The 17,508-nt window shown below is 30.4% G+C and overlaps 2 protein-coding genes across 4 annotated transcripts; both read left to right on the top strand.

Annotated features, from left to right (window-relative positions):
* The first annotated feature begins 2,150 nt into the window (after window positions 1-2,150).
* LOC130813236 (PHD finger-like domain-containing protein 5A) lies at window positions 2,151-8,203 on the top strand. 3 transcript variants are annotated; one of them, XR_009042187.1, is made up of 3 exons: window positions 2,151-2,364; window positions 7,268-7,375; window positions 7,459-8,203. XR_009042187.1 is itself a non-coding variant. In XM_057679022.1 (2 exons), the coding sequence occupies exon 2, from the start codon at window positions 7,294-7,296 to the stop codon at window positions 7,624-7,626; it is 333 nt and encodes a 110-aa protein (XP_057535005.1). In that variant the 5' UTR covers window positions 2,151-2,364; window positions 7,279-7,293; the 3' UTR covers window positions 7,627-8,130. The 3 variants fall into 3 exon arrangements, 2 of the variants coding, with proteins under 2 accessions (XP_057535005.1, XP_057535004.1); XM_057679022.1 differs by having other exon boundaries at window positions 7,279-8,130; XM_057679021.1 differs by having other exon boundaries at window positions 7,268-7,906.
* An 866-nt stretch (window positions 8,204-9,069) lies between these two features.
* Window positions 9,070-10,997, top strand: LOC130812933 (short-chain dehydrogenase reductase 2a-like). The gene is made up of 2 exons (XM_057678585.1): window positions 9,070-9,246; window positions 10,001-10,997. The coding sequence occupies exons 1-2, from the start codon at window positions 9,155-9,157 to the stop codon at window positions 10,833-10,835; spliced, it is 927 nt and encodes a 308-aa protein (XP_057534568.1). The 5' UTR covers window positions 9,070-9,154; the 3' UTR covers window positions 10,836-10,997.
* Window positions 10,998-17,508: the final 6,511 nt, after the last annotated feature.

The raw sequence follows: 17,508 nt of genomic DNA, 5'->3' as shown, positions 1-17,508 counted from the left end.
ACTACTATAACATAATTTTTGAGCTTAAGACTTAAGATTGTGTATATATGAAAATAGAAAATTAATATTTTATTTTTGTCTTATTTTAATTGGATCACTTTAGTTTCGACAATGGTTTAATGAATCAAGTTTTGATTTTCTGTATGATTTGGGATAAAAAAAAATTATAGGTTTACATAAGAAAATATAGTGTATTAATAGATTACATGTATTTATAGCCAATCAACAAATATCACATGTTTAAATGTTTTAATTGTTTCCTTATATATGGAGCTAATTAGTTTCAAATATTTCCATGTCAATGATAGAAAATAGATGGGAAAGTTTTTTATGAGAGTGTAGCACGTGTCCCTAGTCGTTTCTTCATTAGTATATTTTATTGATTATTGATGATTATTGATTATTGATTATTGATGATTATTGATTATTGATTATTGATTGATTGATTATTGATTTGGGATAAAAAAAATTATAGGTTTACATAAGGAAATATAGTGTATCAATAGATCACATGTATTTATAGCTAATCAACAAATATCACATGTTTAAATGTTTTAATTGTTTCCTTATATATGAAGCCAATTAGTATCAAATATTTCTATGTCAATGATAGAAAGTAGGTGGGAAAGTTTTTTATGAGAGTGTGATATGTGTCCCTAGTCGTTTCTTCATTAGTATATTTTATTGATTATTGATTATTGATTATTAATTATTGATTATTGAAGGTTTAAATGAATAAAGGAGCATCTTGTGAAATCGACGATATCTAGCATATGATTCTCGCTACTTCATTTTGGATTGAATTTTGAATTTTGATGAAATCGGCAAACCGTACTACATTTTGGATGCTTTAGTTAATTACTCATTAATCTCATCAAATTAATTATTAGAAATTATTTTAATTTACGATTAGTTGTTTTGAATAAACTAAACATCATCAATATAATAGGATTTTTTTTGGATGCTGCTTACTACCACTTATATACCTTCAGCCCTTGCATCCTTCACACCTTTATAACACATTGATATTCTAATAATCCTATTCGTATCATCGTTAATAAAATTGTATAAATTAATATTATAAAATTTAATCGTGTAACTTGGGAGACCGGGTGCATAGCACTCTGCTCCATAACTAGTAATAGACAAAAATGAGAAGGGACAAAATGAGTTTATCTAAGAATAAGGAACATTTCCGAGCTATAGCTTCATGGAGGTAGCTGGGTAGGCCAAACAAATAGATTAGCTTGGGTTTGGTTTGGGTTCACATTATATATAAAACAAGTCAAAAATAGAGATGGTTATGAGTTCAGGATCCTGTTGGATTCGCTCCGGACCCACCCTTATTTTTAGGGTCTAAATTTCATTTTTTCAACAGGGCCGGGTCGAATCTGAATCTCAAAAAATTAAACCGAGTCTGGGTCAAGACCCCTAAACTAGAACTCTGACTCAGACCCTACCTCTAAACCTAGACCCTAGACCTGCCCGTTAAACCTAGACATGGGAATTTCTTAAAGATTTGTCAAATTATACAATTTAATAAAAGAACTAAAGAACAAAACATGACGATTTCTTAGAGTTTTTCCAAATATATAAGTTTTAATCTAATAGGACTATAATTGATTGTGTGCATGACAATTTATTTTTCTAAATCATACAATTTAATAAAAGAACTGAAAAATAAGAGTTTTGCCAAATCACACAATTTAATAAAACAACTGGAAAATAACACATGACGATATCCTAGAGTTTTGCCAAATCATACATCATTCAATTTAGTAAAATAATTGGAAAGTAACACATGTCGATTTCTTAGAGTTTTGCTAGATATTAAAGTATTAATCTAATCATACAATTTAATAAAATAACCTAAACGCAATATGTTACGATTTCTTAGAGTTTGCCAAATATTGACGTATTAATTTGATAGGACTATAATTGATTATGTGCATGACAATGTATTTTTCTAAATTATACAATTTAATAAAAGAACTGAAAAATAAAAGTTCTATCAAATTATACAATTTATTTATAATTCAATTGAGTAAATTAAATTATATAATATCATATATTTAAATATGTCATGCTAAAAAATGCACTAATTTCTACGCTAGTACTTTTAAATTAAATAAAAACCTTAAAACCTAACAATCAACCAAATATGCCTCCTCTCAAAGTCAAATCCGCCCCCCCGCCCCCTTTGGCCTTTCCCCATCTCCTTCGGCTTCTCAAAATCAAACCCTAAACCTAAAATCTCCTTCTCCTTCTCAAGTCCCCTTGCTTCTACTTCTCAGTTCTTACCGTGTCGCCAGTTCGCCAATTATTCCTTGACGATTAGTTCAACTGTTCTCCACTCTTTCTTTGGTATGACTTATGAGTTTTCATAGCTTTTTCTTATCCATTCATGTTGATTAAGTTCTATGTGTTATGTGATTCATGAGTCATGATGTTTTACAGAGGTATTGTTTGTTTGGTTCAACTATAGCTGATCACCTTTTCATTCATATAGATTTTTAGATTTGCAAACAAGCCTTTTTTTGATCTGGATCCTAAAAAAAGTCTGAGTCCGGGTCTGGACAGACCCGCCCCATGACCATCTCTACTCAGAAACCCTAGATCCAAACGTAACCTGTTAGTTAATTGGATTGAAAATCACAAGCCTAATTTGATTTGCCACAAATCAAGCCGACCTTATTTCTACCACTTAACGGGTTTAGAGTTTTTTGATTCCATTTTAGGGTGATTTCAAAATTGACTATATCTTATTTTTGTAGCCCTTAATTTTAAACTGTTTGTTAATGAGTTTATTTTGTATTTACTACTAGAAAAATATTAGATGAATTAAGTTCATGTTACACATACTGATTTTACTCGGAATTTACTCGTTTAATAAAATGGTTTATACATGTTTATTTCTAGTTTAAAATTTTGACCTTAACCTAACTCATTTAATAAACATAACTCATTTAATAAACAGATATGTTAGATCACCTTTAATTTTTGTATCTCTTGAGATTCTTTTCTAGGTGGGGGAGGGGTGCTGTGAAGTGTGAGTTATGGCGTATAATTGAAAGCGCTATTGTGTTTTGTGACTTTTGTCCTAGTGATCTAAAGATTCAAAGACAGTGAATAATTGTAGATTAGCTATGGGAAAAGCAGTGAGTTAGTGAAGATAAGTTATGTTGTGAAAGGATTTTGCAATGAGGGGAACATCATGTTGGGTCATGTAAATTTGGAAGAGGTTTAAATTATTTATCATGATATCCTTTGTTATTTATTTTATTTTTTTGGTTGGGCTGATGAGAAAGTGTTGAAGAACTAAATTTATTACTTAAAAGAATAAAAGATATTCAAGATTTCTCATTTTGAGTGTAGAGAGGTTGTGAAATGTGAGTTATGGTGCTAAAAAGATATATTTTAGTAATTTTCTGCTCTAATAGGCTATTGAATATGTTGAGTAAACAATGAATGGGAATGAAGGATTGGATTAAGATGCTATTGTTATTCAATAGCTAAATTTTCCAAAGTGGAAGCTCATGATTTTGTGCGGGAAGAACTAAACAACGAAGATTCGAGTTTGAGAAGTTGCAATGGGCTCTTTTAAGCCAAAGTAAAATTTAGACGAATGATCATGTTTCTTGAGTGATTGAGAACTGAAAATAAATTTGTGGTATCTAATTAATCTATCACTCATACAATTAATGTAATATTCAAGCTTTTATGTCGTTTAAGTTATTTAAACAAGTAAACAACAATCTGTTAGCCTTTTAGTTAATTTCACCCACCACTTTTATACAAGTTGTTTAGATGCAATTGTTATTTAAGATCTAAATTTTCCGAAGAGGAAGCTCATGATTTTGTGTGGGAAGAACTAAATATTGAAGATTCAAGAGTTTGAGAAGTTGTAATGGGATCTTTTAAGCCAAAGTAAATTTAGATGAGTGATCATGTTTTTAGGGTGATTGAGCATGGCGTTGGACATGGCTTTGATGTACAAAGAGGTTCCGTAGTGCAAGAAAGTTTCTTGGATGAGAATGGTGCAAAGAAATGGCAAATTTGTTTTCAAGACTAGATTGCTCTAAGGAGGGCTGCTCGACTGAGAAACAAATGTGCTCAGACAAGCTATGTGAACTGCAGAGGACACATAAGGTAGCATTGGTGCTGCTTGACAAAGCCAACACCATGCTTGGCCAAGCAACAAAGTAATTGAGCATGTAGGAGTTATGGAGTCTTGGTGAAGCTTGCTTGGACAAATATGTGTCATGCCCAAACAATTAGTAATGCTAGGAACAAAATTTGTTGATCACAAGGTTGTTTTCATGATTTACCTTTGATTGTTGTACTCTAGAGATCATAGTGCAAATATACGGTAATAGTAACAACCGACACATTTATACGGCAATAGGGTGATGCGGTTGTCGTGCTGCCAAATTTCGGCCTAAACCATGAAATATCGTGTGAAACGCTCTAAAACGCAGTTTTTTACACCTTTACGATATCAGTAAAATCAAATCGGTGAATTTGAGAATCTTTTCAATACGGTCGATACAATACAATACGACCTTGTTTTTGCACCGTGCTAGATATTCTTTTTTGGGTGTGGGAGGGTTGTTGTGAATTGGAGTTATGGCGTGTAATTGAAAGGTTTTAGGTGTTTTGTCCTCGTAGTGACGTAATGTTTCAAAGGAAATGGCTACTTGAAGATTAGTTATGTTGTAAAAGGCATTCGCAATGATGGAACTTCTTGAAGGTTATATTATTAGTAGAATTTTTAAGTTTTCTTTATGATACCCTGTTTTTTTGTGGTTGGGTAGGTGAGAAAGCTAGTAAGTATATCTTCATATGAGGAGCTCATGAATTTCTAGCTTCTGTTGGTATACATCTCTAGGATATTTGGTTTGAAACCAATTTCACCTCTGGGATGAGAGATAGGAATGCATTCGCAAACTGTTGGCATGTTGCTATTACTTATAGATGGGGTAACAGATGTGTTCATTATTTTATCGTAACCTGCCAAATCGTGCGGCGTTAGCAAGGTGTAAATAGTTTTCATTACAGTGTTCTAAAGATTTGGAGGTTGTGAATAATTGAAGATCAGTTATGCTGCAAAGGGAGTTGCAATGCGGGAAACATCTCGAAGGGTTTTTTAATAAGCAGAAGTATAAATAATTTTTTTTATAATTTTACCTTTTTTCTGGTGGGCAGGTGAGGATGTATACAAGAGGTAGTTATGGTGCTTTTATACTAAATTCTAGTTGTGTTCTATTTATTCTAAGCCAATGAGCAATTTGTTTACTTATGATGGGGTATGAAGAAGGGATTGCAATTAGGGTACATCTTCCAGGTTTGTTTTGTAATAAATGAAAGTTTAAAATTTTCATTAGGACACTTTGTGGTCCGTTGGGTGAGTGATAAGGTGCTATAATACTAGTTTTGTTGCTTAAAGATACGTCATTTTTCTGAGGATATGAAGAATGTTTCAAAGATTAAAAGCAGCAAAGATAATTCACATTTTGGAGAATATTGTTCTCAAGAGTAAGGTTTAAAGCGTTTTTGATGAGTAAAAACTTTCTGTCTCCTGTTAATATAGTTTTGTTTTCTTTGTTCTCGAAAGCTAAGGTGGATGATAGTGTTAGAACCATTTGGTTGTTCATATCATCTTTGTTCTTGGATGCTAACTCAGACGATGGTGGTAGATGATTTGGTTGTTCACATGTGGGATGTCAAGTGCTTTCACGTGCAGTGTGCTATATAATGTTATGCAAGTTCGATTAGCCTATGTTCTTCTATCAATGCATTCAGAGTTTCTGATGTCTTTTCGATTTTTGTGTATTCAGCTTGATCACACCTTATCTACATGTTTCCTCTGTCTTTTATCCTTCAGAAGGGTCTTTGAATTTTGAAACTTTTATCACCATATTGTTGGTGTATGATCCATTTGGTTGTTTTTCTGAGTTGATTATATGGTTCATGTGTTGTATCATATTTGGAAGTTCAATACCTTGTTTTCTATAACTTTTTAATGAGTTTCTGATGTCATGGTGTGTTAGTATATTCTTTGGGCATTCTGTCCAATCCAATCTCACTCTTTATCCCCATGTGTCCCTACCCCCAATCTGTAAGATAGCTGTTTTGAATTTTAATTTGAAACCATTATCATTGTACATTTTTATCCAATAATTCGATTTTCTAATTAGGTCTCTGAAAACTCTATCTACGTGAGTCGACTTATCTTAAGTATGAATCTTTTTGTAATTTAAGGTTTACTTGACTTGTTGTCTGAGCATAGGGTTTTGTCAAGAGATTATTTATCTCAGCTAGCCAGAGACATGCCTTTTATATGTCTTTATATGGGGAATTCATGAATTTCCAGCTGTCAGTGTGCAACTCTAGGATATTTGTTCCAATGGCAAATATTTGGTTTTAAACCAATACCAACATGCACCAAAAGGATGAGTTTAGGACACAAAGCATAGACCTGTTGCAAGTAAGTATAGAAGCAGCAACAAATCTGTTCAGCTTTGTATTATAGCCTGCCAATACTTGGGGCGGTAGCAAGGGTCGGCATACTTTTCTTCTCCTAGTGTTCTAATGATTTAAAGGCATTGGATGAATGATGGAATGTTAGCTTTGTTGTGAAGGGAATCACAATTATGAGGAAATCTTGTAGAGTTTCATAATGAGCAGAAGGTTATCTTTTTTTCATTATGATACACCTTTTATTAGTTCGTGGGCAAGTGAAATGTGTTGAAGAGCTATTTATGGTACTTAAAAGATACTCGGCTACCTTTTTTTGGGTTTAGAGAGGTTATCTACTGTAAGTTATGGCATCGAATTGATAGATTTTAGTAATTTTAATGATTCTAAGGCATTTTCATCATGAAACCCTTTCTTTTTGCGTGCACAGGTCATAAAGTATTGAAGAGCTAGTTATGGTACTTAAATGATACTCTTTCAGGGTAGGGTTTTGAAATTAGTTATGGCGTCTAAATCATAAATTTTTGTAGTTTTTTGAAGATATTAAGGCGGCGAGTAATTAGTTTAGTTATGGGTAGGTTTTGTAACGAGTGAAGTTTTAAACTTTTCGTCAGGACACATTTTTTATTTTTGTGGGTTGGTCGGTAAAAAGTTATACACCTTTCTGGGTGTTTTAAAAAATTTGAAAGAGGATAGATAGGTTATGTTTTGGAGGGATTGTACTACTTGTTCTTGTTTCTTTGTTATGCTGCTGCTTTTTAATGGACCCTTATGAGTTCTAATGTTGCAGAATTACCTTAGGTCTTTGCAGAAGCCATGGCAAAGCATCACCCGGATCTTATTATGTGCCGGAAGCAACCAGGGATTGCTATTGGACGGCTATGTGAGAAATGTGATGGTAAATGCGTAATCTGTGATTCATATGTCCGCCCTTGCACACTTGTTCGAGTATGTGATGAATGCAACTATGGATCCTTCCAGGGTAGATGTGTTATCTGTGGAGGTGTCGGCATTTCAGACGCGTATTACTGTAAGGAGTGCACTCAACAGGAGAAGGATAGAGATGGGTGTCCAAAAATCGTCAATCTAGGAAGTGCTAAAACAGATCTCTTCTATGAACGGAAGAAATACGGCTTCAAGAAAAGATGATTTAGGCTGATTTCTTTAAGACGGTAGAAGGGACTACTTTCTTAGATTATGTTCTACCTTATAGATTAAGTGATTGGTAAATAATGTAAAATTTGAGATGAGACATTCGAAGATGGTAGAAAGGACTACTCATTATTTGCTAGTTTAAAGGATTTGGGTTAATTTTTCGCAATTAAAATATGAAAAGCATTTGGTATAAAATTATAATAATAAACGTCGTTAGGTTGAGTCAAATTTCAGTGATTCAGAACGAGCTGATCATTGGCTTTCAAGTTTGCATAAACTCAATCTAACGTTCTGAGTTTTTGTTAGCTATAGATCAAAACTTTCAACTTTCAATTAATTTCATGAAAAATTACTTAATTCCAACTTTAAATGATTTAGTTCTAAAAATCTTGACTTATGATTGATATTTAAAAATTTAAAATGTAGGGATTGTGTAATTTTAAAATGGTGGACTCCTTGGTAACAGGTAGTGGGAGTTAAACATAATACGGGGTAGTATCCTATTGGTCTACCGCAACTCTCTTGAGAGACTGTTTGTTTTTATAAGAGACAACTCTTAGGTTCAGTCTAACAAAAAAGAGAAAAACCTAAATATTGATGCGCGGGTTTGAGTCTATTTGGAGTTGGTGTTATAACCTATTAAAGTTTATAATATAACCTATTAGAGTTGGTAATATAATCTATTAAAGTTGGTTTTTGGAGTTGCTGTTATAAACTATCAAAGTTGGTATTTGGAGTTGATAATATAATTACTTGGAGTTGGTGTTATAACCTATTAAAGTTTATATTATAACCTATCAAAGTTGGTAATTGGAGTTGACGTTATAACCTATTAAATTGTTTTAACATTAAGTTGTTAACATATTGAAGTTGGTGTTATTATCTATATAGTTGATACTTTAATCTATTAAAGTTAGTGTTTTGACCTGTTATAGTTGATCAAAACGCCAACTTTAAAAATCAACTTCAATAGATAAACATACCAACTTCATTAACACTTTAAATATATAGTTTTCATAACAAAAATTAAATATATCCTTAAAGATAGTTTTCATTAACTTATAAAATATTTTAATAACTTTATTCAAACTAAGCATCATAGAAAAGTACACATTCACTTGTGATTGGGGTGGCATATAGAATATAGATAGTCAAATACAACATTGGACTATGGTGCAAACAAGTGAAATTCCAATTGGTAGCGGCCAGTAATAGCATCCCGAATCTAAATACTAGTAGTTGGTACAACCCCCATTCAACAGACGGGTCTATTAAAAATGACCACAGATCCCTGTAAAGTGGGAGTGTTTACACATAATGTACGTAGTATTCCACAAGGAAGGTTCCTCATCTAGCCAGCTTGTATGAATTTGACCTTCTATCTTTCCTTAATTCTCAACAATGTCTCATTATAAATATCACTTATACTCTCATTTCCTCTTCTTTGTAAATCACTATTAAATTCCTTTTTTTTTCCTCCTTTATATAGTCTAGTCTAGTTTGCTCGTACGTAATCGTGAGTATGCCTGCTACTGCTGTTCTATCGGAAAAATCCCTTCAAGGAGTTCATCTTATGGGTAAAGATACCATCAATTCTGTTCCTTCTTTTAAAAGGTATGCACTTGTCTTTGCAACATTCGTATTACATAAGATTTTTTTTAAAGAGAAATATAACATAATGAAATTTAATAAGTAACACTTAAGTAGTACAATAAACATATGGTTCATGTCCGAGTATCAATGATTTCATGTTCAATCAAACAACACCAAATTACTAGCAATTATGCATGAATTCCTATTCCACCTATGATATTCCCAAAAGAATCCCTTGATTTTATTAGTTTTAATTATGTTATATAAATATTAAAAAGATGCTTCTTAATTAAAGTAATAGTTATATAATTTTGATATAGAACAACTTAAGAGAGTACATTAATTGCTTATATGAATATGCATGTACTAGTTCAATTTCTTGCACTTAGATAGATTATTATTATTATTTGAAAAAATTGATTAATAATCTATTATTTTGTTCATGCGTCGTGAATAATTTTACCTTCGGATTATTTTCTAATAATTTAACCATTGTTATACATTTGCTCATAACATACCATATTATTAATAATTAGTAATAATAGTGTATGCTGTCAGCAAATTAAGACAAATGTTGAATTATTCTTAGCGAACTAAGGACAAACATTATATTATTAGAAAATAATCTAAAGGTGAGATTATTTACAGTGGACAAGCAAAAAGTTGAATTATATTAATGTCAATTTTTCATTATTATTATTATTATTATTATTATTATTGTTTTTATTATTACAAACACCTTAATTAATTAACAAATGCTTTTTATTTGGTATAGGTTGGAGGGAAAAGTTGCAATAATAACGGGAGGAGCAAGAGGAATAGGAGAAGCAACGGTAAAATTATTTGTGAAGCACGGTGCAAAGGTTGTAGTAGCGGACGTAGAAGACACATTAGGCAAGGCATTGGCCGATTCTCTTTCACCATTGGCTACCTTTGTGCATTGCGACGTTAGCCTTGAAGACGACGTCATTAAAGTGGTCGACACGGCCATTGCCTTGCACGGTCGTCTAGACATACTCTTTAACAACGCTGGTGTATTAGGGTCACAAAAAAAGTCAAACAAGAGCATCCTTAATTTTGATCCAAATGAGTTTGACCATATCATGTCGGTCAACGTTAAGGGTGTAGCCCTAGGGATAAAGCATGCAGCCCGTGCAATGATTGCACGGGTTGGTGCTGGTGGTGGTGGTGGTGGTTCGATCATCTCAACCTCGAGTGTGGCGGGTTTTATGGGAGGACTTGGGCCACACGCCTACACGGCCTCGAAACATGCTATCATAGGCCTAACTAAGAACACCGCGTGTGAGTTAGGTCAGTTTGGGATACGAGTTAATTGTATATCTCCATTTGGGGTGGCTACTTCAATGCTTATTAATGCTTGGACAAATGAGGAAGATGTGATGGATTTAGGTTTACCTTGTGAAGAAGAAGTGGAGAAAATCGAGGAATTTGTAAGGGGCATGGCTACTTTAAGAAGTGCTACTTTGAAACCAAAAGACATTGCTGAGGCTGCCCTTTACTTAGCTAGTGAAGAGTCTAGGTATATTAGTGGTCATAACCTTGTTGTTGATGGTGGTTTTACTACCTCTAAAAATTGTGTTGGCTTGTAACATTTGCTACCTAAATTTATGTAATCCATAACTAAAAAGTGTATGTGTTACCCTAATTCTTTTTTTCTCTTTATTAATCACTAATTGTACAACACAAATGAATTAAGATTTGTGGATAATTTGATGATCAATACCAAATTTTATTGCGACTAATCATAGTATTTGGCCCTTATTGTTTCTTCAGCTAGTCTTTTGAGAGACCGTCTCTTTGAGAGACCGTCTCTTTGAGAGACGTATCTCAAGTTCAGTAAGATTAATATCTACTTACCATATTTTTAATGCCTACTTATATTATCCTTAGTGCTTACTTACTATCCTTAATGCCTACTTTCAATATTTTAAATGTCTACTTGCATTATTTTTAATGCCCATTTAGAAAAAGGTCTCTCAATGAGACCGTCTCTCACAAGAATTTGTGTTGTTTCTTTCGTAAAAATTGCTACCCAAAATTTTAAGGTTATATGTTGATGATGGGAAGAAAGAGAGGTACACATATATTTGATTCATACCTCTTTTTGAAAGAATTTTTTGAAAGAATTTATGAGCATTGGTCAACTTTAGAGATTTGAGTCACCTACTCATTGAAAGCACAAGGTTTGAAAATTCAAGGTTATTAGCAAATCTTTCTACGTTTAGATCGTCCTTTCACCAAGTGTTAATGAAAATGTAATCATTATATAGTTTGACTTTTCCACTGTCGAGACATTTGTATGGATGACATATGTGAAACAAATTTTCCATGACTGCCCTACTCGTTTTGAACAACGAATTGGCAAAGAAATATTCAACTATCTCTATATTGCACAATTGTTTGAGGTTTGAATTTTGACTTTGAAATGTGTTCAAATCAAAATTACTAAGTATATGTTGCCTATGTATCAATGAAACTGCAAATGTTTTTTTATGGTTCTATAAAAAAATATGACCACTAAACATTATGGGTCGGATCCTACGAATTATTACATGTATATCGTCTATGTATTAAGTATTTTGAATGGTGTTTAAATCAAAATTATATTAAGATTTAATCACAAAGAAGCTGTTTTGAAGATGATTATAAATAATAGGCGAGTTTATTTTTAGCAAATATACAAATAAGATTGCTTAGTTAAAAATAAACTATAAGTGAATTTATTTTCAGCGCACCAAGTAATAAAAGTTGATTTATTATTGACAATTTCTCCTTTATTTTATTATTATCCATCAAATTATATATCTTAAGCTTTAGAGTATTAATTAATTATGTTCTTTACTAGATTTGATATTAAGTACTCCTTCTAATTCACTTTAGATTTTCCATTTGATTTTGACACATTTACTAATGCACGTTTTCAATCTTAAATATTTCTAATTCTGCTTGAGTAAAAATTACAAAAAGTTGATATTAATAACATTTATATTTATACGAATCAAATAAGATCCCACTTGACAATGTTTTAACTTATAGATTAAAAATAAAGTACATAATAAAAATGATTGATGAATAGTGGCGAAAAACCAAATGGGACATTTGAAGAGAATAAGAGGGAGTATTAAGTAGGAGTATATAATAAAGCTTATAATTAAAGGTAAATTCTTAATAATAAACCAACATTTACTTGATTCGCTAAAAATAAACCCACATATTATTTATTTTTAAATAGATCAATCTATTAGGTATATTTGCTAAAACTATACCGACCTATTATTTATAAAAATTTTCATGGTTGAGTTTATTTAAATAGATCAATCTATTAGGTATAAAAATTTACTCAAAAATTATAAATAAATAATAGTTGAGTTTATTTTCATCTAATCAAACAAAGATTGGTTTATTTTTTTTTACAATTTTCCTATAATTAATAGGGCATAAATAATACCTTAATTAGAATCATATAAGCCTACTACCACTTGCTCACTCCTAGCTAGTTAGTGCTGTGTACAACTGTATACTGTATAGCCAGTATTAGTATAGTAGTCTACTTAATCACTAATCATAAACCAATTTGGCTGTCATTGCAATTTGCATGGACGTTGACTTTTTATTCTACCTGATCTACGAGCTTTTCTTTGACAGTTTTGACTGACTATCTCTATTTCTCCAAATGTCGTCATGAAATAATCCCAATTATTATATTACTTCTAAATTCTAATTAAATTTGATTATTAAATTAAACCTCATGATTCATGATATCTTTTATTTTAAGAGCTATAATAGTTTACAGTTATGCTCCCACCTACGTACGTTCACTCCGCTAATTCAACCATATGTTTGACTTAGCTCACTGTATTGATGATGGTAAGAAAATCATATGTATAAATTTGGTTTACACTATTTTAGCATATACCAATTTAATTATAGTAAGTATTCCTTTCGTTTCTTAATGTTCTTTCTGTTTAGAATATTTTATTGTTGAGAGAGAAATTTGTTTAAGATTTTTTAGACATATATAGATGATAAAATGTATTTATGTGAGATCTCGTTAGACTCGTTTTAATGTATACTTTTTTATTATATTTTTTATAATTTATTATGGTGCGTATTTAGCAATATTAAGTTTTAAAACTTACCTTGAAAACTATGCATAAAGTAAACGAGAAGAATATAAAAAACGGAGAAAGTATTTCACAGTGATTGCATTTTATTGTAATTGTCAGGTAAAAATGACTTTTAAGGTTGCCATAAAGAACTTTCTCATAGACGATTCAAGTTTAGGTTTTGTTTTTTTTTTAATTATTTTATTTTATTTTATTGTTTTACATTTTATTTTAATTTTCCTTTTTTGAGTGAATTACCTATAATTATATGTTGTTAAAAAACTTAATAATGCCGGTGGAAAACATACCTTAAAATTTTGTTATTTATAGTTAATTAATAGTAGATATTTATTTTAAAAAAATTAAAAGGTTAAATTATTCACAAAAGTTTTGCTTAATTCTTTTATAATACACTCGTTATAGAATAGTATGTCACTTGGTTAACTTCTCAGGTAAATGCACGAAATATCATTAGTGTATCATTATTATTCGCTTCTTATTGGAAGCAAATTTTGTTAATTATTTTTTGAATTCTTATTTGTTTTATACTAATGACTGTTGGCTGGAAAAATTATTATGTGGTGATAATTTATTGAATTTTTGTTGTAAGTGTCTATAATATCTCTTGACATATATTGTTAATGCTTAATTTAGTCTTAATGGAGAAATATTTTTTGATGTGCTTGTTACACGTGACAATGAAAGTAATGGTTTTAGTATATATCAGTATAGAAATTCGTGCAATGCATAAATTTGTTATTATGAAATATATAAAATTATAATTTTCAAAAGACGATGAAAATATGTATTATTGTAACCAAATTAAATACATGACTATTTTGAACCAAAAAAATAATTACTTACGTTAATTAAAAGTATTTACCAAATATATGACATTCAATTAAACATATTATATTTAAAGTAAGGTAAAGAGAATTGCATAATAAATTGTATAAAATACTTTTTCTAATTTACCTCCAATTTTAAACCAAAAATCAACTCACTTGTAATTAATTATTTTTTATTAAAATAATTCCTTTTATCAACGCTCTTAAAAGATTGGAGTAATATTTGTTATTTTCTAAAACTTTTATTATTATGTAAGATAGTAAGATAGCTGAACATAATATTAAATCCATCCATCTTCCTATCTTACATCATGATCATCATCATAATATTTTGCGGCATACACTAGATAATGATGATGTATGTAAGATAAATAGATTCAATATTATGTTCCACTTACAATAGAATATAAAAATAAGTTGAATTAATTATTAACTTAAATGTTTGGTCAGTTATTATGGTTTAATTTCTTTACATGGTTTTACAATTGCTCAGCATATAAACTTTGTGTGAAATGTATTATTATTATTATTATTATTATTATTATTATTATTATTATTATTATTATAGCAAAGTTATTTTTATAAAATGCAAAAAAAAGCCGAAGTTTTACATGTATTATTATTACTTATTAATTATTATTATTATTATTATTATTATTATTATTATTATTATTATTATTATTGTTATTATTATCTATAATCTATAACTAAAACTAAAACAAAACATTGCTGACATCATCACTAATTAATATTGCTTACATGTCACAACCTCAACAAAAGTTTTCCCTTTAAAACTTAATGATGATGTCATTGTTATTATGACTAATATTCATATCTTTGACTTTATTACTTTCTAACTATGACTATATTATTATTTATATTGATTGATTTTATACTTTTTAAGTCACATCATTTAATGTATTAGAAAACAATGTATTTATTTTATTTATAAAATCTTATTAATTTTATTTATTAAATGAGTATTATTTAATTAGTGCATTGGATATTTTGAGATGGTTAAAAGAGGAGTAATATACTTTTATTAGGATCTTTTTATTTATACTATTGGTTATTTAAATGCAATGTTTTATTCTAATATACTTTAGTTTGTGACTATATTTATGCAAGTCACTAATGTTTTTTAGGTTTATGACAAACACTATATTTTTTTTGTTTATACTTTTATAAAATAATTTTACATGTTTTTATATTAAAATTTGATTTTGAAGTGTGTTATTAATAGTTGTAACACTTTATAAGAATGATGTAATATTTTATTTTGTTAGCATAAATAGGTCGTATGTTATTTTTTTTTATTAAAAATACTCATAATTTTGTATTGTATACTTTATGTACGAAAAATTTACCCTTTTACATAAAAGAAACAAATAAGGGTATAACTGTAATTATATTAAATGTATATAATCAATTTTTTTCTCTTTTGTTTGATTTATTTGTCCTAGACTTAATTTTCACAATCATCTGCACGTACAATGCAAAGAATGATACAAATTATACAATGTATGTAATGTATACAACTATTCAAAGTGAAATGAGATATAACTATAATATAAAATTTATCTCTTAAAATTTTAATTTCTTAAATGATACAAATATACTGAAAAATTTAATAAAACTGTGTATCGCACGGGTATTATCTGGTTATTATTAAATCAATATTGAAACTTCTTCTGATGAAATATTTCTTGTGAAAATGAATCAAATCTTCTTCAATGACCTAAATATACTAAGGACTACTTGAGCTCTTAAATTAATTAGTACCCTTTGAGAGTATTTAAGGTCAGATCTATTTATAAGATCCATGCTGATTGCAAATTGCAAGTATAAAAAAACACAACATTATTATTTTTGTTCATGGAAGATTGTATGAATCTTCTTTTATCAACAAGAAGATAACCTTCAAATCTGGTTAGATGCTACATACTGTCAAGTATACTACCCAATATATATATACATACTTCTATAAAATCTTTTTGTATATAATTTTGGTGTATTCCATTGAAGATTCTTTGCTATTAATTTTGTTGGTATATTAGATAGCTAATTAAAGTGTAGATCCTTATTAATCTAATAAGAGATTGTTTTCTTCTCTTGAAGCTGATGAAGCTTTTTATTTTACAGAAAAAGACAATTCTACCTAAACAAATAAATTATTATTACTATAGTTTGTTATTTGTTGGACCATCAAAGTAGTTTAGAACATTTAATTCAGTCTAATTAAAAAAATATAATAATATTGTTCAATGAGGTAGATAAGAGACAACAATGATAGAAAACAGTTTTATTACTTTTCTCTTGATCAGATGTTACAACGGTTGTATGTTTTGCGACTAATAATAGTCACATGAAGTGGCACGCCAAGTATTATTCAGATGATGGAGAGATATGTCACCTATCAGACGCGGAAGCCTAGTTAACATTCAACGTTCTATCTCTTTTAGGTATGAGTCTAATTGTGATTTTTTTTTACCTTGAAATCTACAAGTAGGGTATAACTAACATAATCGTCTAGTAAGTTATTATGGTCAAGCCCATTGTTCAAAGGACCGGTAGGAATGCTCGACTCGATTTTATTCCTCCTTCGAGACCTCCAGGGTTTAGTAATTATCGTCCCTAGCATGCTTTGGTAGTTAGACTGCCATTTTTCATTAAGTAGCAAAATTATTAAATAGTATGATTGAACAAAATAAGCTTAAAAGAAACTCAAAAACTAAGCTTGAAAAAAACTTATTTATATTTACATAATAATGACGTTATTACGCAATTTTAATTATATTTACTTGTATTATATAACTTGATGTGGGAGCATATTACTTTTTGCGCTCCTGCTGTCCCAACTCGACGACACATGGGAGATGTCGGGAAACTTATTTTCCTCCATGTTGAGCCGGTGGATCCCACAAAGGACGAGCCGTATGGATCGAGATTGCTCATGCCTCTATCGATGCATCCTCACACCTCACGAGGTGTACATGCCTTACGCGATTAACTCAATCACATGGCCAATGTATAGGTACTTTGATTTGTTTTCAGTTCACAACAATTTATTACGTTTCTCACTAATCAACTAATCATTGTTTTATGTCGTAAATGATATGGAGTCTGTGTCCCACATATAAGGGTAAGGAAGATGAGTGGCGTGTACGAACGCCTGTGATATTCATTGACGTGATTGAGTTCCACTACCCTAAACAGGTCATGCGTTACTACGGTTTGCGCCAGACGAGGCTTGACTCACCCGAAGATCATCACATGTTGCACGAGGTGGATCGTAGGGGGAAGGTCGC

Source organism: Amaranthus tricolor, chromosome 5 (genome assembly GCF_026212465.1).
Source record: "Amaranthus tricolor cultivar Red isolate AtriRed21 chromosome 5, ASM2621246v1, whole genome shotgun sequence".
Taxonomy (NCBI): domain Eukaryota; kingdom Viridiplantae; phylum Streptophyta; class Magnoliopsida; order Caryophyllales; family Amaranthaceae; genus Amaranthus; species Amaranthus tricolor.
The sequence above is the reverse complement of the archived record's forward strand: the minus strand, read 5'-3'. Positions and strand labels throughout refer to the sequence as shown.